The following is a 23,077-nucleotide window of genomic DNA, read 5'->3' on the forward strand; positions in this document are numbered from 1 at the left end:
AGTGGCCCAGATTTTATTGCATATGTAATATGATCTGCTGTAGCAGGAAGTTCCTGACAGGAGGAGATAGACCCTTTTTTTTCTCCAGTGTGCACAAACGAGACATTTCTGTGACGTTTTCAACCGACAGCTGCACTGTTCTTTACACTTTACACTTATGATTAAGCTGTAAAATGTCACTTAGACGCTGCAACTGCAACAAACGGTGCTCTGCTATGTTTACACCCTGGTACAAAAAAACGGTTTTAGTATACAGTACGTAGTTTCCCCATTCATGAACGGAGTGGGGCTGCAGTTAGCAAGAATTTCCACTGTCAATTTATCTATTTTCTAGATTAAAAGATTTGTTTGTTTGGTCTACCTAATAGTGAAAATGATCACTCTTTGATGGCGTCCTCAAATGTCTTGTTTTGTCCACAGTTCAAATATATCCAGTACTGTCATAGAGGGCAAACGCTTTTTTTGCTCTTTGCAGAAACAGCGTCCCAATTACTGCGGATAATCCAAAGACCTCACTGTGAACGGCTTTAATTGGAACCACTCTCAACCAAAAAATTGTCCTCATGAAAACAGTTGACAGTGTGTTCTGAGGATTATCCAGGAGAAAAGGACACAGTTGTTTTTTTCAAATTTGGATGAGCCAACCCTGGTACAGTTTTTTAACCCTTTAAGCAACATATGTGGTTATATGCTCCACTGTCCACTTATTCACCTGTCATTAAAAGCAACAAGTTCAGGTATTCAGCACCGTCTAGTCACTTAAGCATAAAAAAAAGAAACAATTTGGTGCAGAGATGAACTCTAATAGAGGCATTTAGTGGCCAAATACAAAAGAACATCAGCTCAAAAACAGTCGATTTCATTCTTTGAGGTTTTTGAATATTAACACTTGAAAAGAAGCTTTGAACAGGGGGCTTAAACACCGGATCGATCTGCGGAGCCCTCCGAAGATAATGCTCTGTCCCGGTCAATATTGGGAGTCATTGGGAGTTTTTGCTGTTTGTGTATGTGTGTGTGTGTGTGTGTGTGTGTGTGTGTGTGTGTGTGTGTGTGTGTGTGTGTGTGTGTGTGTGTGTGTATGTGTGTGTGTGTGTGTGTGTGTGTGTGTTCTAGTAAGTGTGAGAAACGAAAACAGGGAAATATAAAGGCTTCCATTTCCCATCCAGTCTTAATTTCATGGTCTGTCGTTGTTATAGGGCAAGATAAAAACAGTGGGTGTTACTCTCTCACGCACACGCTCACGCACACACACACACACACACACGAACACACACACACACACACACACACACACACACACACACACACACACACACACACACACACACACACACACACACACACACACACACACACACACACACACACACACACACACACACCTGAGTGTTTCGGTCCATTTGAGCTCCAGCTCCAGAGCCATCTTGTCCATCTTAAGTTTTTCTTCTTCTTTGGTGGTGATGAGTTTGGCTTCATGCTGACGCTTTTGGATCTCCAACTCTCCCTGAAACCCAAAAATCAATCAGTCAAACTCAGACAGACAGACAAACCGACGGACAGACAGACAGACAGACAGACAGACAGACAGACAGACAGACAGGGTGACCTTGGTTAGAGGTTTGTTTCTGCCCCAACAAGAATCCAGTTCTTAAGGCAGCTCTAAAAACTGTTTGGACTTTGTGTAGCGTGAATAAAGGTTAAAGCCGTTTGGAGTAACATCATGAACACAAAATGTTGCTGTTGGCAGTGTCAGTCCAAAAACAGTGGAAAACATGGAAGTCCTTCAAAACCCTGCTCTGATCACACCAAAAATATACGTCGATTTAGGACTGGAATGACTCCATTATCTAATTCAGGAGTTGATAAACAGGAAATAAATTGGATAAAGATGACAACTGGTTCAATCTGTAGTCATTTATCAGATTAAAAAAGCCAATCATTTGCTGCATTTTGCAGAAAAAAGATAATGGTTACTTTCTAATATGAGTTAATTCAATAAAAAGCCAATGAACTATATTTTGAAAAATCCCGTTGACATAAGATAGTATGTGCTGACCAACTAGGCTATATTGCCCAATGCCCTTTCTATGCAATTTCATTTCTACAGGTACTTATCTATAAGGAATATGTAGAACTAATGTTGGTATAGTAAACTAACATATTACTTGCATTATAACAGCATTATATTTCTGTTTTACATATACCATGAATGGACTTGGAATGGTTTGTTAGAGGCCAACACTTAAAAAACTGTGGGGTCTGATAAAAAAATAGATATATTTCTGTGTTTATTGCCCCAGTGAAGTAAAAAAAACAACAACAAAGAATACAGTTTTAATTGCTTTTTTCTATGGGGGGACATTTAAGCTGTATCAGTGAGTGTCCTCGTACAGAATAAACAATCATGCATGTGTTTGTGTGTTTGTGTTTTGTTTGTGCTGCTGACCTGCAGTGCAGTCAGCAGGTTGCTCGTCTCCCTCAGTCGGGCCCTGGTAGCGTCCAGCTCCTCTAGCAGTTTGTCCTGCGCCTCCTTCAGTGTGCAGATCTGCCCCTCGGCTGAGCCGATGTCCTGCTCCCCCTGCTGCACCTCCTGCTGCAGCCGGATCACCTGCGGGGAGGAGACACAGACAGACAGAGAGTTAGACAGAGAGAATAAACTATGTATCCACAGCCTCTGCTCTGCTGTGCTTCGGGCTGCATCTCAGTGTGGCAACAACCTTGAAACAACCATCAGCATTTTATGCTCAGCGAGGTGGAATTTCCATCAAAAATGCATTCAATAACCATTTCCATTTCTGATTTCTAAATGAGCCAAACCCATATAGTTTTTTTGCAAACGCGGCAGCATAGTTTTTGCAGGGCATCAGATATTAATTTAGCTTGATGTTAAAAGCACAGTACAACTTAGAGTGCACAAACAACATCAATAGAAAGTGTGGTAGTTGGTTTATACACAGGAAAGCAATGTTGTCAAAGATCAAGGAGTGGATTAAACCATTTCTTTGTGTTTTAACATGCATGAACCACAATTATATATGTGTTTCCCAAAATCTCAGGGTTACATCCTCCGATTCATGTTCAAAATACACAGAAGTTGGGATACTTCAAATTCTGTAAAAACAACCAGAATTCTTAATGGATGAATGAATGAATGACTGACTGAAGTAGCCAACAACTGCATTTTTAGAAGCCAATATCTATAAAAAATAATTTTATATAATTTATTTATTATAATAATCATTTTTACATATAATAGTCATTTCACATGACTGCATTCAGTTGATTGGGGCAGTAAAACAGGTGACTTTATTCATCACATTGATTTTGTATAGTAACAATATTTTAATCATGAAGATAATTTAGGTTTAGGATGTTAAATAGCTATAACTCTTGGGCTAAGTATTGGTTTATACAGTTCATTTCCCACACAGGTCATTTTAATGTGTACGATGGGCGCTGCATATATGGAAGTGACCCTCTTCTCATTTTCAGCTGCTAAAAAGACTGGGAAATACGGTTTACTTCACCTTTCAAGTGGTAAATACTATTTATCATTCATTTAATTATAGGATTCAGACTCATTCTTGGAGGTGACATTAACAAAATGAAGTTAAAGAGTAGTGAATGAGAAATTCATTACAAACAACACAAACACAGTTTAACCGGTGGTCAAACGTTAAGGGTGAAATGTGAAACTCAACGTGGACAAAAAGTTCTTTGCTAGGCAAAAAGAGACTTCCCAATACTTTCTAACTTTATTAGTTATGACCTGAAAAAAATCCCAAAATGAAACACTTGATGGTGGGACTTCATCTGTGTGTTTTAGAGTGGGGATGCAGTCTGTGGCAAACTGAAAATTGAACAAAATACCTGTTGGAGGGCGACGTAGCCGAGCTTAGAGTGAAAAAATAAACAAGCAGGGTAATTGGAGAGCGCCCGCATGTCTGCTGTGGTCCATGCAGCAGCCTCAGTTGACTATAATGGACATGCTTTGCCGGGCAAACTGTCATGCCACATAGGCAGCACATGTATTTTGGCTGGAAGTGGCGGTACACGTGCTGCTTTTAGAAAACGTAGATGCGTCTAAAAATTCTTTCCTCAAAAAGTCTGCAATATTACAGTACAAAACATACTTCTCATATGGTAACCAAGAACACACATGGAAAACAAAACAAAAAAACTCAAGGAACAGAGTATGAGTGCACTTCTACAGAATAATGGATCTGAGGCCGCAAAAAAGTCACATGCCCTACCTCCTCATTGGCTGCGTTGAGTTTGGAGGTCAGCTCATCTCTCAGCTCGTCCAGCTGCTGCCTGAGAGTCGTCTTCTGCTCCTCCAGCGAGAGGCGCTCCCTCTCAAACTGCTGCTCCAGCTCCTGTCGAAAAAAACAACCAGAAACACAAATCTGTCAAAACAAGTGAGCAATAAACGCCAAAGAGCATCAATGAGGAACTGAAGGTCTTCTCTGAATAAAAATGTCTCAAAACTACTTGGCCTGTGTTACATATTTTGTTGAGTTGAGTACTTAAATCATCTCAAATGTTTCCAACAATGTTCAAAGGAGCATAGTATTCAGGGAAATGTTCCATTAAATTTGGCCGCATGTCAGCGGGTCTGTTTGCTTTGGAAGAAGCTCACAACAATGATGTTGAAAACCACCTCTCCCATGATCCAATACAACTTCACAATGTTGTGAATGGGTGGTAGACAATGATAAATTATGTGTTTAAGTTGAGGTCCAGTGTCTCGATCAGTAATTCACACGGGGGTTAAAACCGCTGAGTTCATTGGAAGCCAAGGAACATTTTATCAGTATTCGTGTTGTTTTGTCGTTAATATGTCGCCTGCATGGCTAAAAACATTTAGTGCATGTGACAAACACAACCTAAACCCTTCATTTATGATCAGCATTTCCTTCAGTGTGGTGTACATCCAGAGCTCGCCTCCCTCGCTCCTCTGCTTGACATTCACTGCATTCATCTGTGAAAAAAATGTCTAAAAATACTTCAGACTATTTGATTGTCCTTGACAGGGAGGAGAGAGAAAGAGCTCCGGCATTGTTACCATAATAAAGCTTATTATGCCTGCTGATGAATGGAGAACGATTCCTGTTATAGCGTTTCATGATTGCTGCCTTCCAAGGACAATTAGAGCTGAGGGAAATTGCCGTAGTGTCAAATGAAATTTGCCACTTTTATTCATTACACAGCAGGATGGAGTTTGTAATGTCCTAAAAAAAAAAAAATTCACTGTATTGACTACTGACAAGAGTTCCTAAAACATGAATGGAACTTCACGGAAATCCATGTGAATGGAAGAAAGAGCCAAGATTACAATAATTCATGCGTACTGCTTAATAGTATCTTGCACCAGCCGCAGAATGGAGGAGGTTTCTCTGTTGGCAGGGTAATGACTGTGAGAAGTGTATACTGACTGACAGAAATAAGCATCCATCAAACCGTTTGGTTTAATTTGGGTGCAAAGAATCATGGATCGATCCAGAATGATTTTTAAATGTCAACCTGCTCTTACACTCCCAATCTGTCCACTCCCTATTAACCAGCTCCCGGTTGCTCTCGTGCAACACTAAAAAAAGGTCAAAGAATGAGGCCAGTACCTGTCTACTGCCGGGCTACAATGAAATCCCAAAGCTACATTATGATCTGTCCGATCTACTTCTTGCCTGAAGCCTTCGTCTCCCTCAGGTCCTCACAGAGTCTTTCCTCCCGACTGTTCCAGGCTTGTGAATGTAACTGTGAAATGGGCCTCAGGCAAAAACCAGGATAGCTAACTCCAGACTCTCTTCTATTTCTACATGTTGCGTAGTCTCGTAGGGATAATTACCGACTCAGTTCTGTTGATTTATGCCTAGTTGACACTACACGACTCAAGCTCTGATTTTCTTCTTGGAGCTCCCTGACAAAAGCCCCAGATCATCGGTGTTGAAGTGTGAGCTTTTTAAAGATGCTGGTGCCTTAAATGCATTTCAAATATCTACGTAGCAGGCTAAATATCTGCAGCTGTCGGTGAGCTGCAGCCAATGAGGGCGTGATAAACGGGATGAGGGGAAACCCGGGGGGAGGGGTTGCCTCTAACAATAGGGACTTCACTACAACACAGAGATAACAGGCTATTAATAGCAAAGACGTGAAAAGAAACAAGCTATTTTGTGAACATGCGTGGCGAACAACTTGGACAAAAAATCCTGTCAGGCATGTGGTATTACATCATGTCCAGTGTCCAGTGTTTTGAAAAAAACACAGCCCTGACCTGACAATCATGCAGGCTGCAGTCAGGAGCATACAAATACAACTGTAAAAAAAGCTTCAACTGCTTGGTCATGTGTGTTCATTCTGGACATCAGAAAAAGAATATCTTAACTATAGTGCGAGCCTGACACTGTATTATCACAGGTGCACCTCAAAATAACAAAATCATTTCACCACATCCCAACTGCACCCCAAACAGGAAACACAACAATCATTGAATCAAAAATCCATCGATGAAGTCATCATATTCTATTCAATGCAGGAAAATTATATTTTGTGGAAATCTTCATCGATGCGTAAGGTGACTTTCCATCAGTCTGCTGATATCGAGGACCCGATTGAATGAATCTTGTGATCGATTCAGATATGGGAGGAATCTAATATGACACATCAGGATTTCTGCCATACCTTGCCGCTCGATACGGAGGGCGAGACCGAGGTGCTGCGAAATCCATTCATTTATATTCCAGAGCCAGCCTCCTCACAGACAACTCTCATTATAATTTAAAGCGATGAAAGAATAGGGGTGATGAAAGAAAAGTTGATTAACTAGACTCGATGAAGCTTGGATCAGACAAGAGAATCAAACGACGAGTGATGAAGAAGCATTTCTTCTCGTTTGTCTGCCCCTGTGACTTTGTAGAATAGATATAAAACTGGAGTGAGAAGACAAGTTGGGTAATCTTTGCTAAATCATGAACAGGAGTGGTGAATTATTGTGCATATTATGGAGGGGGGGGGGGGTACGCCATGAAAATCACACAGGGCCGGAGAGTCTGCTTATTCAATGCATGTCTAATGACAACGGAAATGCATAACGCTCTTCTCTTAATGTAGCTGTCTGCTCTGATGGGGTCTAACTGCGGAATATCATTTAAAACACGTCCTCATTATGCAACTTTGATGCAAGAGAATATTTGATCACTTGCTTCCACATGGCAGTGTGTGACTGGAATAAAGGACCCCGTGGAGGTTGGGCATCATCACAAGGCTATTTCGAGCCGCATGCCTCGGCTGCAGTCAAATTAGTGGTTTGGAACAGCGAGCCCTCGGGCTCATTAAACGAGTCCCAGGGCCCAGTTTGTAATCCTCGGGGGCAATTTCACCGTCTCATATCAGATACAAAAGCAGTTGTGATACTGGAAATTCGGGTATTTGGTCGCTATTTGAACGGCACGCACATGAGGGAAGAAGAGTGTGATATGTGTGTTTTCATTTATTAATATTTCATGTTGTTTTTACTCTTCTTTAATCTGAATTTTATGAAGCCTCTGAGGAATCATATGGTTAAAAAAAAAAAAAAAAAAAACTTGAACGCATTCGTATACCCCGCCCTTGAACCCTTAATCGTTGTTGAGGCACCCCTCTGACACCTTTATCCAGGAATTTAGAACGTCAGTTATGCATGGTTTGGTATCATTAAGGCCCTGTGTTCACATAAGGTTTTTTCCTTCTTTTGTTCCAAATGAGGAGAAAAAAAAACACTGGTCATTTTTTCACCCGAGTGCTTCGCCTGTTTTTGAGTGGCCGCTTTAAACGCTTCCAGTTCCAAAAACTTTCACAAGAGAGAAAGAAAAGCTCATTTGCTCATTAGCAGATTGAACAGACACTGATTGTTGCTGGTGAGTGTCGGGTGGATTACTGAACAACTAAAAATAGACTCTTTGAATTTGGATGTCATGCTCCTACAATAGGGGGGTACCTCTTACATGTCTGTGCCCAGGGGCTCATTGTGTCAGAATACATCCATGAGATTGTGCTTTTTTAACCGTACACCTTATTAGCTTAAACGAGCTAACGTAAATGTCACAGAAACAAAACACATAGGCAGCGCTCGAGAACTACAGCCTGGAAAATGACCACAGAGTTGAACCAACACCTCTCTGACGCTGACCAACAGTCTGTGTCCTTTCAACCATGCGTGTTAAAGGTAAAAGGTTTTCTTCTCTTGTATCTCCTGAGGTCGTCTTCTACATTTTCAGGATTTGTCTCTTTTTTAAATTTAGATTTCTAGGTTGTCTGGGTCATGTAATAAAAAAGAAGTAAATACATCATAATGATAATGTGAATCAGCTGCATTCTTTGAAGAACCTTCAAAGGAAATGCATATCAGCACATCAACCTGCTTCTGCGGACCTCACTTCAGCTGAGAAGGAAAAAATAAACCTCCCTGGTTCCCAAACAGAAACTCTCATGTTCTTCCCAGAAAGTAAAAAAATATACTATAGAATATGCAGCAGACAAGCAGTGTAAAAGCGTCATTTAAGAAGTGGATGTGTGTACTGTATGTATGAGCTTAAGCACTGTTAGGGTCGTCGCACACTGTGCTAAGTACGTAGCAGTGAAATATTTAGGCTGTTTTTAGACACACACACACACACGCACAAGCACACACACACACACACACACGCACACGCACACGCACGCGCACGCGCACGCACACGCACACGCACAAATCTAATTTTGATTACCCTGCTCACTTCATACTCTCCACTTGCAATTTAATGTGCAGTAAATGTCATCCGCGTACAAGCAGGACTATAAATTTAAATCTCAAAACTCCCACGGCCTTTGCAAACTTTAAAGAGTTGTTCGGATATTCTGAAGTGGGGTTGAACGTGCTATTTATAGTACTTTTATAGACAGGAGTTCTGATACGGAAGCGAAGAAATGTACTGCTATGGATGCAGCGAAACCATAAAAAAGTGGATCAGTTTAAATGTATGCTATATTAAGAATATTTCTATCATTTAACCATACTGTCAGAGAGCCCTGTTGAGGTACACGTAAGGGGAATTGAAGCCGTTCTACGCTCTCTTTAAAGCCACCAGGCAAAAAAGGTAATTTTACCTCACCTCAGAACACGAGTTGCTGATCTACGGCTGCCTCGATCGGTTACTTTGTTTGTGTTATTGTGTGACTTTGGTGCTTTAAAGAACTAGCCGTAGAAGACTAACAACTTCAGTAGACCAACAACTCATGTGTTCTGTGAAGTAAAATTACTGTTTTTGTCAATTGAGCCTTGTGGCTTTGACGAGAGCACGACTTAAGTCCCCCCACGTAAACTTGAGATGACAGGACACACTGCCCACATTACCATGGCACAGACCTGGATACAAATGGGTAAAATATCTTTTTAAACAGTCTGAATGCAAGGTAAAGCAGTGAGACTATTCTAAATCCTGCCTGCGTCCTTATACTAAGGGCATGCCAACCACTATCTACTGTAGGTAACACACACTGACTATGGATACCTCATATAACTCCACTTTTATCTGAACTATCCCTTTGAGTTCCTGAGTTATTTGAAAGTTCTTGGTGCTTAACATAATTCGTCAAAGTAATTTCACCTTTATCAACTGTAAGAAAAAAGAAAAGAAAAAAAAAAGAAAATCAGTTATCATTTAAAGTTACTAATATCTCAAGATTCAAGAGATTCAAGAAGCTTTATTTATTCCGAGGGAAATTATTGTGCAACAGTTTCAATACAAAGGTGGGAAAGGATCAGAGTAACAATAAGCTAACATAAATGAAATCAAAGTAAAGCTAACCTAAAATAAATCCAACAATAATTAAGTGTGACAGAGTGCAACAGACATTTATCTGTGTTGAGTTTGACTTCTGCACATTTCCCACTCCTTCACTTTGCATTCCCACACGCTCCCACATGTGTAGGTATAGGGTGTTAATCTAATAAGTACTTCAGCACAACAGCACACTAAAGCAGCTGTGTGCCCTAATGTGTGTGAATAGGAGGAGTAGCAGTTTAACTGTTAACCCAAAAATAGCACACGAGAGCATCTCAACACTTGTGTGAGTCATGAGGCAGGCTGCGTATATATCCCAACACGGTTTTCATTGAAAATTTATATCTACTTGTCTTTTTTTGTGGATCTCTTTTTCAGCATTATATCACTATGAGAAGCTCCTCCAGGTTACTTAGGTTACCAGCCAAGGTTATGTGACATTTATGTGTGATGAATATAAAGGTGCTCTTACGTCAGCAGGCTGGATTTCCTCCTGTGCCAGCTTCTAGGTCCCCCTTATAGTCCCTTCTGATGTAATTTAGTCTATACACAAACTCAATAAACTGCACATTTTTTTGGTGGTAAACCTACGTGTCATGGACACATTTTTAAACTATCCAGTGCAGAGAGATAACAAATCCCAAACCTTTATTCAGTATGCATAGGGGGCTGCCTTTTCACTGAGTCATACCTCTGGAAATTGTTGATGTTATTGCTCCTGTTGGCAAAAAAACAGAGGATGCAGGCATGTGTGATTATAAGAATCAGCTTCACTGACTCTTTTTTTCACTGCGCCAAAGAGCTGATCAATATTTTTAAAAGTAACATTTTGCAAAAGACGGAGAGGAGGTCTCCTCCTCTCCAAAACAAAGGGACCCGATGATTAAAACAGGTAAAAACACAGAATAAAGCAGTTTCATGTTTAAAATCTGCCTTTCTCCGGTGCTGTTTGGTGGACACAGGACATCCCAGGAGGTGTGCGAGGTGGGCTGCTGCTAATGTTTGCTGAGCTTTTTAAGATCAAGATCGGGCTAAAATATATATTTAAAAACAAAACAACCAAGATCTAAAAGTGAATCGTAAAAATGTGACTCTAAACTGGATAAAAAGTAATTTCATGAAAGCTTCTTGCAGACAAACAAAAAACCTCTGGTTCTGGTCTTTTTTAAACATTTTAATGCGGAAAAGTTACATAATATACCTTTTAAAGCCCTGCTCTATTTTCAATAAACACATGCAACTCACGCTCACGATCCTAAACAGGAAATGCAAGATAGCTGAATAAAGCTAGAAGGCGAATGAAAACAAAAAACATCTTGGAAAAAACGCCAAAACCCAAGGGTCCTTTTAAATTAAATATATTCTGTCAGTACAGTCGTTAAATCCAAGCATGGCCGGAAAACTGGTTCGAAACCGTAATAAACTTACAGTCCAATATATCAAATCATGATCTTGTCCATCGGATTTCACAGACTTCTGACTAAGTTCCCATTTCAAACACAGTTCAACCTCTCTCTTAAGGAAGCCCTGTCTAGCTCCTATCACCCTATTGATGGCAGTGAAACGCCGTTTTATTAACACATTTATCAACATAATTCATGTTATAACAACACCTTTAACTGATTTAATGTGCCATTGTGCACATATTCATTCTAGAATCTAGCTTGTTCTTAAAACCAGAGTGAAGCATGAATGTTCGTCTCAATTTCTTTGCAAATCAACTTATACAGTCAAGGCTACCAACTGGAAATGTGTTTTTTTACTGAGCAAAAGGAAATTGAGGTGTTTTGGAGTGAACAACAACACAAGGACAATATCTGGATTTCACTGCCAAAAAATTCCTTTTAACAGATTCATATCCAAGGAGAAAAGCACAATATTCAGACCTTTGTGACGCGAAGACACTACAAATTTAAAGTTCAAGTTTAGCCTGAGGGCAGAGAGAGCTCATAGCTTCTGTCCAGCTCTTGTAACAGATGGTACAGTCAGTCAACAGTGTGAAGTGAGCTCAGAGGTTAGAGAAGCAGGCTTGTGACCAGTTAAACGTTGAAGTCTATCGACTGGCTTACAGATTGTCTGTGAGGATCTCAGTGCTGCTGTCTCCTCTCTAAACTACTTAATGAGCATCAACAGTAAACAGAAGAGGAGTGTGGTTATATTTTATAAACTGTATTTTTAACATGAGCACTAATGCCTGTGGAACGGTCAACAAACCTCCACACACACACACACACACACACACACACACACACACACACACACACACACACACACACACACACACACACACACACACACACACACACACACACACACACACACACACACACACACACACACACACGCAATATGTCAGTGGTCAGTGGTATAGTGATGATCACATTAAAACACATGCAGACACCACAGGATGTCTGTCCTCCATAATCCCGACTCATTCATTGACAAAAAGTGCGTAACATCAACAGACTGGAGGGGTGTGACAGGGTCCAAAGATGTTGGCAGGCGACAAATCCAGAATGCAGAGAGACTGAGAGAGAAACACAGCTTGTAATCTGTCAATCCTGAACATCCCGAATATATTCAATGTTATATCGAGCTACAGGAATAGTTGAAATTCTAAGCAGGTGTTTATCAACGCGTCACTTTTTGTATGCATCCAGTGACTGCATGTAATATCGACGGGGTGGATGAAAATGAGTTATATATCAAAAGAAGGGTTGTATATATCAAAATAAAGCTCTAAATGGGCTCTTTTCTACTACCAAAATGATTCATGTAACCTCTAAACCAATCCAGAGTTATTAACCAAAATGCAAAAGACCTGACCCTGAACACACTGAACCAAAAGGGCGTAAGTGCACTTAAAATAATAAACGTCAAAATAGCTTCTATTGAGTATGTTTTCACCCAAATGTTTATTTATTATTAAAGATTGAATTTTATATAAAAAAAAGGACAGGACAAGGTATGGGGACTTTTTGTTTTGGCCCAACTGTAAAAGCAGCCAAATGTCACTAACAACCCTCTGGTTTGTCACAGCCATGAACCCACTCAGCTGTACAGAGCATTTTAGCCTCTTTCAGTTCATTCTTTGGTTTTATAGTTGGCTCTCTGGGTTCTTACTCTCTCTCCATAGTCCATTCTAGATGGACAAAGTCAGCCAATAGCTTGTACACATAGTTGATTCCTTAGCCGCTAAAGCCAAAATTTTTTTTTTTGTCCAGGAGTTGGTGGAGACCAAAAGCAGAGCGAAAAGGACAGTTGGATCTCACTTTTTGACTTGCTGTTTGTACGGCCATAGAAAAAGTTTACTGCAAACGCTGGGACAGACCGCAAAAAACAGCACGCTGCTTCAAACACAAGAGAGTTGAAGAGCGAGTCTGTTGTACTTTCTCCACCTACTCTCTCTGGTGGACCAACAACTGTCAGGTGATTGAAAACATTTTTCCTGGGAACGTCACCACAAACACCCAGTTAAGTGACTAAAAAGACATTTATTTGAATGAAACTATTTGATTATTACTTTAAAGTATCAGTAAAAGGAGAGACGTTGAGGTGTTCAGATGTCAAATTTATACCAAGACATTATGATTTATAATCAGATCTTGTGATTTGATGCATTTGATAAATGTAGTGCAGTAGAGTAAGAGTACAAAGCTGCCCAATATTAAACACACGTCGTTACTTTCTACCTGTGGTCTCTGGAAGGAGAGAAATACTCCTTTGCAGATTGGGGGGAAACAAGCTTCCCAAGGACACCGTCTTTATGGCTTGAGATGAGCCCTGAGCTTGATGAGGCAGGATCAATTAAACCTACAGCTGTTTGTTCTCCTCCGGCTTTGAGCAATAAACGCTGGTTACACAAAGACGTTCAGAAAATGAATCTGGTGGATTTTCCTTCATTGTGCCTATCTGCCAGTCATATCTGGCATTCTGGGGTGTTTTGTTTTCATCAAAGCAGGAATAACACATAATAACACCGGGTTAATCAACAACACAATCACATTAGAGATGGACAACACTGATACAGAGTTATCCATGGAGGGAAAACATCAGCTCTGTATATCCGCCTGTGTGTGTACTCACAGCCAGCATGCGGTTCTTTTCCTTCTCGGCGTTGTTGAGAGCGTTCTCCAGGGTCACTCTGTGTTTTTTGGCGACTTCCTCCAGAGCTCGAGCCTGGCTCTCCTTAATCTGGCTGACCTCGTCTTCGGATCGAGCCCGCACGCTGTTCATGTCCTTCTCGTGGGACAACTTCTCCTCACGCAGGGTCTGATGAAAAAAGAAATATTGGAAAATGAATATGCATGTACACACACACTTTTTAATATGTCCTTAGAGGTGAGCGTTGTACAAATAGAAAGAGCTTGGGCTGACATTCAACACATATGCTGAGTTTTTCAGCCATATTGTCAGTGTTTACTAAGGGACAGCCAAGGAATCAATCCTGTGTTCTGGCTGTCTCTGTGTGAAATGTTCTATCATTCTCAACACATTTATATTTCTTATTCCCCCCAAAAAAAACAAGTTGAAAAGAGAACATTTTGTACCAGGCTCCATGTGGGATTACTGATATAGTGGTTATTGATTATGGAGCAATATAACCAGTCAGCGACAGAACCTTACTATCATTCTTTTTCTACAGTCTTAACACAAGTTGGTGTTTGTCCCATCTTTAGCATCTGGTGTGAAGGATGCTGTTGACTGACCTTTCACAAAGTCCTGTCCCATTTAGTAACTGCTGCCACGCCTGTCGAGCTGATATCGGTCACACCTGACATTCTGTTTTTCAAACGATGGGTATTTGAGTCCACAAAGAAAGATGCAAAAGTGAGAAAAAACTACCTTTTGGAGGGCAGATGGAGTAGACAGTTTGATTCTGGATCCTGCAACTTCCATTTGGTCAACCTTTTAAAGCCCTGTCATTTCATTTCATCTGAACAGTAAATGGACAACGCTGTTCCTACAAAGTATTAGAGAAATGACAGCCAATATAGAAGAAAAGCCAAAGATGACACAGCAGAGGCTACTAGCAATGATGCCAACATGGTGTCTATTGCTAGCCTTCTGGAGGAGACACCAAAAAGCTCTCTATGATTTATTTAAGACTATCATCGGGAACAAAAGTCGACCACACTCAGTCCCAGTATCCAGAAAATTGCCTCAAGAGGCAGCTTGTGCTGCACCAACGGATAGCCATGCTAAGCTACAAGCCAAGGTAACTGACTCAGAGTCTTGAAGCCGCAACAACATCAGGGTCATTGGCGTACGCAAGTCCAATGAGCAGCTTTGTCCCGCCACCTTGTTCTCTGAGCTGCTTGCAGATGTCTTAGGATGAAAGACACAGAAGCGGACTCTTTGTTTCTAGCCGACAACCGACAATTTTGTTGACAGGAATGACGAGTTGCAAGCAGATTTTATAAGCTGCAGCTAATTACGCTAACTCTGTGATTTGGTTGAAAGTGCTGTCTCTGTCACACTTTTAAATAGGAACCTTTAAAAAAAAAAAAAAAAAAAGTCTTTAATTTATGGCTACATGCATGATGCTTAAATAATGTAGCTAAATATTTGCTTCTTGTACAGCAGCATTTAGTATTATGAATAAAATGTGGTTTGGATGCTGCAACACAGGCACTTATATTCACTTATATTAGAGAAAGGGCTTTGAGATGGACAACTATCCAATGCTCTCTCAGGTTAGCATTACCGTTAATATCAAAGCTGGGCTGGCCTGCTGTGGCTAGGTACGGTTGCTAAGCTGTGATTGGACAATGAGGATGAAGCGAGTTACTAGTGATTGGTTTGTGGTTAAGTAAGATGAGTAGTAGTTGAATCAGATGTTGAATAGCAGACGCATCTGTCCGATGCAAATGACAGTGAGCTCTTGTACCGCATGAATCAAGGATAAGGTCACAGAAAACAGTGTTGCCCCTGAGAAACTGGAAAAAGAAATATAGTAATCTGTAGCCCATTTACTTTGGGTTTAATCAGGGAAGCAGCTGTTTTTCATTGCATGGGTTTAACAAAATGTTAATTAGCCAAACTGCGCCAAAAGAAAGCCACATGGGAGCCGTAACATCGGTCACAAATGCTGACATAAGGCACAGTAAACAACGGCGAAGGTAAGCCAAGAAACAATCTTTGAGAATGTTTCTTGCACCAATATTATCTGAATCTGAGCTAATTTGCTGCATTTTTCTCAATTTCTCTGTTGAACAATACACTTTTAAAGGTGTAAGGTTTTTAAACTTTGCGTTGAGGCAGTTTCGGTTTTTCAGGTTTCTGCTACACCACTTATCGTTCTTTTTGGCTGTGTTTTGATATTTACAAAACTAAAAGTTACAGTATGAGAGAAGCACATGGATGATAAATACATACTAACTAATAGGGATGTCCCAATCAAGTTTTTTTGGCACTGCTCCCGAGGCCGATACCTTCAACATTCAAACACCTTCAACAAACAATGTTGCGTACAATACAATACTTCTGTTAAGGACTCAGGACGCCCTTACTCCACTATATCTCTGAACAAAAAATATTTGTTTTCTGCTATATTTATGTTCTGAATGTCGAGCACAGCCCCTTTAACTTTTTAAATGTTCTCTTAAATCTCTGGCATGGTCTGGTGATTCTTGTATGCCAACACTTTCCCTGCTAAACTCAAACAGCTGCATATCTTTACAGCTGCACCCTGAGAGGGAACATTAACAATTCAATTTGACCACTTTTTTCAACTCTTTAAGCAAAATAAACAGCTGCTTTTCTTATAACAACAGCACATTGCCAGCACACACAGAAAACGTGCATTGCGTCCTGTCTTAAAACATGCACATTGTATTCTCTATTTTGGACTTTACAAGGCATTTCTGGCTTTATCAGACATCAACATGAGAAAACTTTAATTTCCCACCAGGGATCATATCGATGTGCACTAATTGCACCAAACCAGTGGGCTGCTTTTGGAAATCTACCAAGAATCGTCCATCAAAGCTGGTCGAACTGAGCAGGACTGCTGTGCTGTCATATGGCCAAACAAGCTTGAGGGGGATGAAAAGAACAACAGGGAATGAAAACATCTTGGGAGGTTAATTTCTCCTTTTTCAATGGATAAAGGCAAAGATCAAAACATGAAAATGAGGAAAAGAAAATGTTAATAAGAGAGAAGGGAAAAGAAAAGCCTCCCATTAATTTAATGACTTTTCTACAACGTTCTATAATGAAGTGAGGCCACTAACATTGTCGGAAATGTTGTTTCTCTCCCAGCGTGCTAATGTTGCTTATTTTCAAACACAATTAATCCAGAAAAATCCCTCCTTACTGCAAAGAAGTTGGAAAACACTTCCCATTACCAGACTTTAACCATTTTAGGTTAGAAAAAGCCCCAGCAACAGTACTCCCACCAACAGCCAGATTACAGTGAGTAATCCACTAATAGCAGAAATCAGTTGAGCACTGAGCGATGCTGCTGCTGCTGCTGCTGCTATAACGGGAAAGGTGCTGTAAAATGTAAGAGGTGTGAGATCTTCTATTATCCTCTGGAAAGACATTCAGATTCACAGCGGCCTCACTCAGTGGGAGAACTCTCCCGGCTCCCAGAGGATTACACTGCACAAATGTCAGAGATAAAGGGACGAGGGGAAAACACACATGAAGCAGCAACACTTGACATTTACAGTCGGCTGTGGTTGGTCTGCTGACTACACTGTTCCTTAAATCATCTGACCTTTAAGCCTCTTGGTTTTTAAAAAGTGCTTTCGAAGTTTGTAAATGCAGTGATGGACAGGTTTGACACTTTCAACAGTTTGATGATTGCAGGTCCAGGACTTTACTCCCATCTGCTCATAAGGTATTTTAACTTTGTTGCATACAATTATTCTGCAACAGAATGGCTGAAAGAAGGGTGATATATTATGTCTTGCCTTAACATTGTGTGTTCCCCATACTTCCTGACAAAACAGCAACCTCACCAGATAACACAGGGGGATTACAGAAATGTCAGTGTTGCCAAACTGATATAAATGCGAAAGAAAACAAAATATCAAATCGAATTGAAGAAATAAATCAGTTTTAGGGGCAAGAAACTGCTTCATAGCTCAAACAAATGGCCTTTCATTTTTGGAGCTTTTCTCTCCAAAAGGCTGGATTTGAGGGGATTACTGAGGAGTTAAGGTCGCAAGAGGAACACAGAGAACACAAACTTCCTTCTTGAAATAACAAATCTCATCTTTAATGTGGGGATCCAGCTTCTCCGACTCATTGTTAACATAGTTTGTATTTCCTTAAAATGCATGCAAATTAGTTGCGTGGAGTTTTCTTGGTGTTAGAGATTAATGAGATTTTTATGCAAGGACCTATTCTCCAAAATATGAGCTGAGAAAATGTGACTAACTGTATTTGAAGGATGAAGAAACTTCAGTTACAGCATCTTGATAGCTTATGGGTTATTCATAGCAGTGTTATTCCAGTCTGAAGTGAATACAGATCACACCACACACCTTCTCCAGGGACTGCAGCTGTTGTCTCTGTCTTTCGTCCAGGGCCTGGCTTTGGCTCTGCAGGGACTCCCTTTCTTCTTCCATCCTCAGCACTTTGTCCTTCAGCCGGCTCCGCTCGTTGTCCAGGTCCCGGATGGCTGCTTCCTGAGTCATCTGGGTGGCCTGCAGGCTGCTTATCTGACCTGTGACAGGACAGAGCGGACGGACGTGAGCAGAAGAGTAAAGCGTTGTAATATGCATATTGTCATTCTTGGGAGGCTTTTGTTGATGCAACCAGCCACTAATAAACTGGTGTCAGCATGTTACACTTCAGCTTTGTCCTGGAGCTTCAGTGAGTTTTAATGCTGGAGTAAGTTTCACTCAGCCCGACATTGTGTTCATTTTAGCCAGTTTCTTTTTTCTATCCATCCTCTTTTGTCATTTTTCTGTCAGTTGCTGGGAGAAGGTACTGTTACATTTTTCAAGATAATCCAACAAAACAAGAGCGCTGCTATTTCTGTAAATTGACTTTTAACAACTTCTACAGCTGCGTCAGTCTCACCACCATATTTATGCCAATTTGTATGTCACTCTTTTCCAGGACTGAGTTAGATAACTAGCTGTGCAGGAAGATGTTGACATTTTAAATCCTGCCAACAAAGCTCTGAGTGACTGACTGTCTCACCAGATCTTTTTTTCATTTTTTTTTCATTACCCTTTATTTAACCAAGAATATTCCCTTTGAGATTTAAAATCTCTTTTCCAAGGGAGTCCTAGCAGCAGCATAAACACACAAGTTTCACATTTAAAACCAAAACAACACCCAACTAAACATGACACACAACTTAACATGATAAATCAACAAAATAAAACAGCATTCAAAATAAAACAGCAGATCAGTGCTCAGAGAAAGTACATGTGCAAATTGTATTTAAAAAGTCCGTAATCCTGCTTTTGAAACGGCCCATGCTGATGAGGGATTCCAGTTTGAAATGATCCTGTAGTTAATTCTAAGATGAAGGTGCTAAATACTTAAAAGCACTTTCACCAAACACAGTGTTGGTTGGAGGAACATTGAACATAATCCGGCTGCTGGAGCGGGTGGTGCAGGTTCTGGTGTTTCTAGGAGCCAGTAGAGAAAACAGATAGGATCGAAGTTGATGTAAAATAGCCTTATAGAGAAACACATACCAATGCTCCATTTTACGGGTGTGTAATTGAACCACTGAACAAATCTGAGATGCGGGCTGCGAGTCTGGAAACAGCTACAATATAATGGCCTTTTAAGATAAGTAGTTATTTTATGTACTGTTGGCCGTTTTTTCAATGTATTATTGTGCTCATTGTCATGATCCTAGTTTGTTTATCATGTTCTGAGTTTGTTTCCTCTTTTATTTTGTAGTTCTCTCCTCTTGTGCCCTGTCTTGTTTTACTGCCTATCTCTGCTCCCACTTGTGACTGTCTGCCCTGCCCGTACAGCCCTCTCCAGCTGTGTCCTGTCTTTGATAAGACTAGTCTTTATATAACCTAGTCCCATTTAGTTCCTGGTCCGTCAGTTTTCCGGGTTAGAAGCCCTGTTTGATCCGTGTGCCTGTTTTAGTTAAATAAATCAGTTTATGGTTTGAGATCTCCTGCCTGTTGTCTGCATTTGGGTCCTCAAACCTGCTTCGGCCATGACACTCATCAAGTTAAAGTCTGATAGGACAAGAAAAACAACCAGGTTAGAGCCATTTACTTGCCAGATAAAACAACGGCAAACCATAAAATTATTACTGTTGGAAACAGCCACCACAGTCTACAGAGCAACCTCCTGGTTGACTTTGACCGACTGTACTTTCTTTAATTCAGCACACAGTTATGATGCAGATGTTGCCATGGTTTCATATATCAGCAATTAGTTTAGTGAGTGACCAATGGAAATGATGGCCAAAAACTGTAATAAACTATACTTAATGGACAGTAATACACTTTTTTTCCTTTAATAATATAAGTTACCAACAACACTTCAAAACAAACTAACCAATGAATCAAAGGAACCAAGAAACAAACTATTTTCCCTTAACGGTTTAAAAAAGTCAGGAGCTACAATCTGCATATTTACATTCACCAGCTGGATGTTATTTGTCTCCAGGCAGCTCCAGAGGAAAGTAATAAAGCATTCTCCTTGGGCACGAGTAGTTCAGAGGAGCTAATGGGCCGAGAATAATTCTGCACTAAGTTGCCGCCATTGCTCACACATTTCAGACAAGGCAATGTTGTTTCACAAAGTAGTGAAATACGTACAGTAACAATTTACCCAACAAACTCACACCTTAAACTGGGAATAATTGATGAGAGGAGGGTTTCTTCTGCCTCAGCGGGATCGGGTATACCATTAGCTTGTATATACGCCATTAAAGTGTTCCAGGCCATGATGCCTCAGACGAGATGAGAGGAGCCGTCAGTGGATATGTTTGATGTGTTTGCATGACAAGCACAGGAAGTGTATTCACTGGTATTATGAATGTGAGTGGGTCTTACTGGCTTTGAGGAGTATTTCAGTCGCTTGCTGCTGGACACGGTCTCTGGCTGCCTCTAGTTCACACTCGGCTTCCTTCTGACGGATCTCCACAATTTCAGAGTTCTGGGTCACCTCATCCAGCTGCTTGGTTAAGTCCTGGAGAGGAATCACATTGACAAAGAGGGGGAAGAAAAGGAAACACATGAGGAAACATTACAGAAAACCAGAGCGCCGTTTAAGTGAACGCATTGATCCTTGTCAGTCAATGTGGATTTATGGAGTCAGTCGGTGACTTTTGATTTTGGCAGTGAAAACCTGAAATGAAAAGGGGATTACTGGCATAGAAACACTTGCATTTTTGGAAAAAGTTGTATTGGCACCACTGAATAAAGTATCGGCTCTGAAAAGTCAAACACAGGCTTTAAGAAAAATCTTTCATCAAGCTTCGTTCAAAGAATGAATGCAACACATTTGTTCCTGTTTTGACCATGCACACACAATTATTATGACTTATTTCATTTTACTTTTTTATGGATTAGGGTTAGGGTTAAGAACATCCACATGCTCTTGATTAGTAAATAAAACTTGTAATGTTTATGTTATAATTATGTTGTAAATGTAGTGGATGTACAATCTGAAGCCAACATTGAATTTTCAGACATATTGGACTGCTGGTTTGCTCAGAATCAAGCATATTGGTAGCATGTTACTAATACTGAGGATCAAGAATGTAAATGCTGACTGCTGTTCAATTAATAAGAACTAGACCTCAGGGAGGGATTTGACACACAGTCACACACACACACACACACACACACACACACACACACACACAGTCACACACGGTACAGTAGCTATGTGATTTAGCACTCTGTAGGATTTCATGAGGGGCAATTTCACATCTTTCAATCCCATCAAACGGCCTGCCTCCACCTTAATTACTGCTGTTACAGCGAAGACAAAGAAACCTCAGTGTGATAATAACCACTGAGGAGTCACAAATTAGATGTGTGTGTGTGTGTGTGTGTGTGTGTGTGTGTGTGTGTGTCTCGTCCATGTTGTTCATCTTTGTGAGGTCCAATTACAGCTTTAGCAGCCTGACCACCAGAAGTAACTGACATTGTAAGTTTCTACAAACCACTGAAAAAATTCATATTCAAAGGTTTTTGCACCCTTTGATTTCTGCAACTGACTCCAATGTGAAATTATAGACGGTAATATCTGCAAGTTCTTTTAGGGAGGAGGTCGGGTGGATGTCCGGGTCAAACACACACTGTTCTGGAAAAATTGTACCGTCCTCATTACTCAAATGTGTTTGAGGGTTAATAACTATTGGTAATTATTATTAACAGGCAATTGTGGTCCTTTAGTCAGATCTACACAATATGTATAGCAAAAAGAACCAAAAAAGTCCATTCAGTCCATCAGCCGTAGACCTGCATAGAAATTGACCAGAGAGAGCCAACTGGTCCAAAAGGCTCCCTTTGGCTCGTACTCTCCATCTAATCTTCTCGTCTCCTCTGCTGCTCTTCATCCCGCCTCGTCCCCTCCCACTCCCACTCCCTCTCTGTAAACTTGAGCGGCTAGTGATTAGCTTAGCAGCTCAGCTACCGGAGCTTCTATTACTGGGGGCTAGACTGATTTTCCGATTGTACACCATAGCTTTAAGACGTGGTTTAGGGTTGAGGTTTGAACCAAATGAAGTTAAAGTTTGGATAAATTTGGTTACGGTGAGGTAGGCCTTACAGTATAATCCTTCTTTAAAACGAATATAAAATAAAGTGACTGTCCTGATACTAAATTAAGCGAACAGTAATATATCAGTAAGATGCTTAAAATTATATTTGTCCTTCAGCTATGTCACTGTATGTGTCCGGGGCTCAGCTGCCAGGGCTCCAAAAGAGTCAGTCCACATAGACCTCTATGTTAATTTGCCCAACTTTACAGCAGAAATAAACATTTTTGGTTTGGTTAGCTTTTACATTTTGATTGTTAAAATTATGATGTGGACCAAATTGAGTTTTACAGAACGACACATTTGAGGGAGTGTTGGTATATTTTATTCAAACCTCACTTCTTCAAGAAGCTGTTAAAAGTTAAAAGGTCTGATGTCATTCTAAGCCCATTTGTTCTTATTGAAGACGTAAATCTACGTAAAACACAAACAAATACATTTCCTACAACTCTTGAGCACTGAACCCTTTTTTAATAATCAGTGTTCAAACGGGAAGTAAAAGTGCATTTGTTAGGAACTATTTTCAGCAACGGCTAGAGAACATGTTCTCTCAGCGGGGTACTAGTACAAG

The 23,077-nt window shown here is 40.5% G+C and overlaps 1 protein-coding gene across 1 annotated transcript in view; it reads right to left on the reverse strand.

Annotated features, from left to right (window-relative positions):
* The window catches only part of fam184ab (family with sequence similarity 184 member Ab), a gene marked incomplete at both ends in the record, with an annotated part of 143,909 nt that overhangs the window by 52,278 nt on the left and 68,554 nt on the right, over positions 1-23,077 (reverse strand). Inside the window, 6 exons of the mRNA XM_083934711.1 lie at positions 1,383-1,504; positions 2,447-2,608; positions 4,254-4,376; positions 13,884-14,069; positions 18,293-18,474; positions 20,792-20,927. Of these exons, the coding sequence (XP_083790837.1) occupies positions 1,383-1,504; positions 2,447-2,608; positions 4,254-4,376; positions 13,884-14,069; positions 18,293-18,474; positions 20,792-20,927 (911 nt within the window). The remainder of the gene's footprint in view (positions 1-1,382; positions 1,505-2,446; positions 2,609-4,253; positions 4,377-13,883; positions 14,070-18,292; positions 18,475-20,791; positions 20,928-23,077) is intronic.

Source organism: Echiichthys vipera (assembly GCF_963691815.1).
Source record: "Echiichthys vipera genome assembly, chromosome: 19".
NCBI classification, from domain to species: domain Eukaryota; kingdom Metazoa; phylum Chordata; class Actinopteri; order Perciformes; family Trachinidae; genus Echiichthys; species Echiichthys vipera.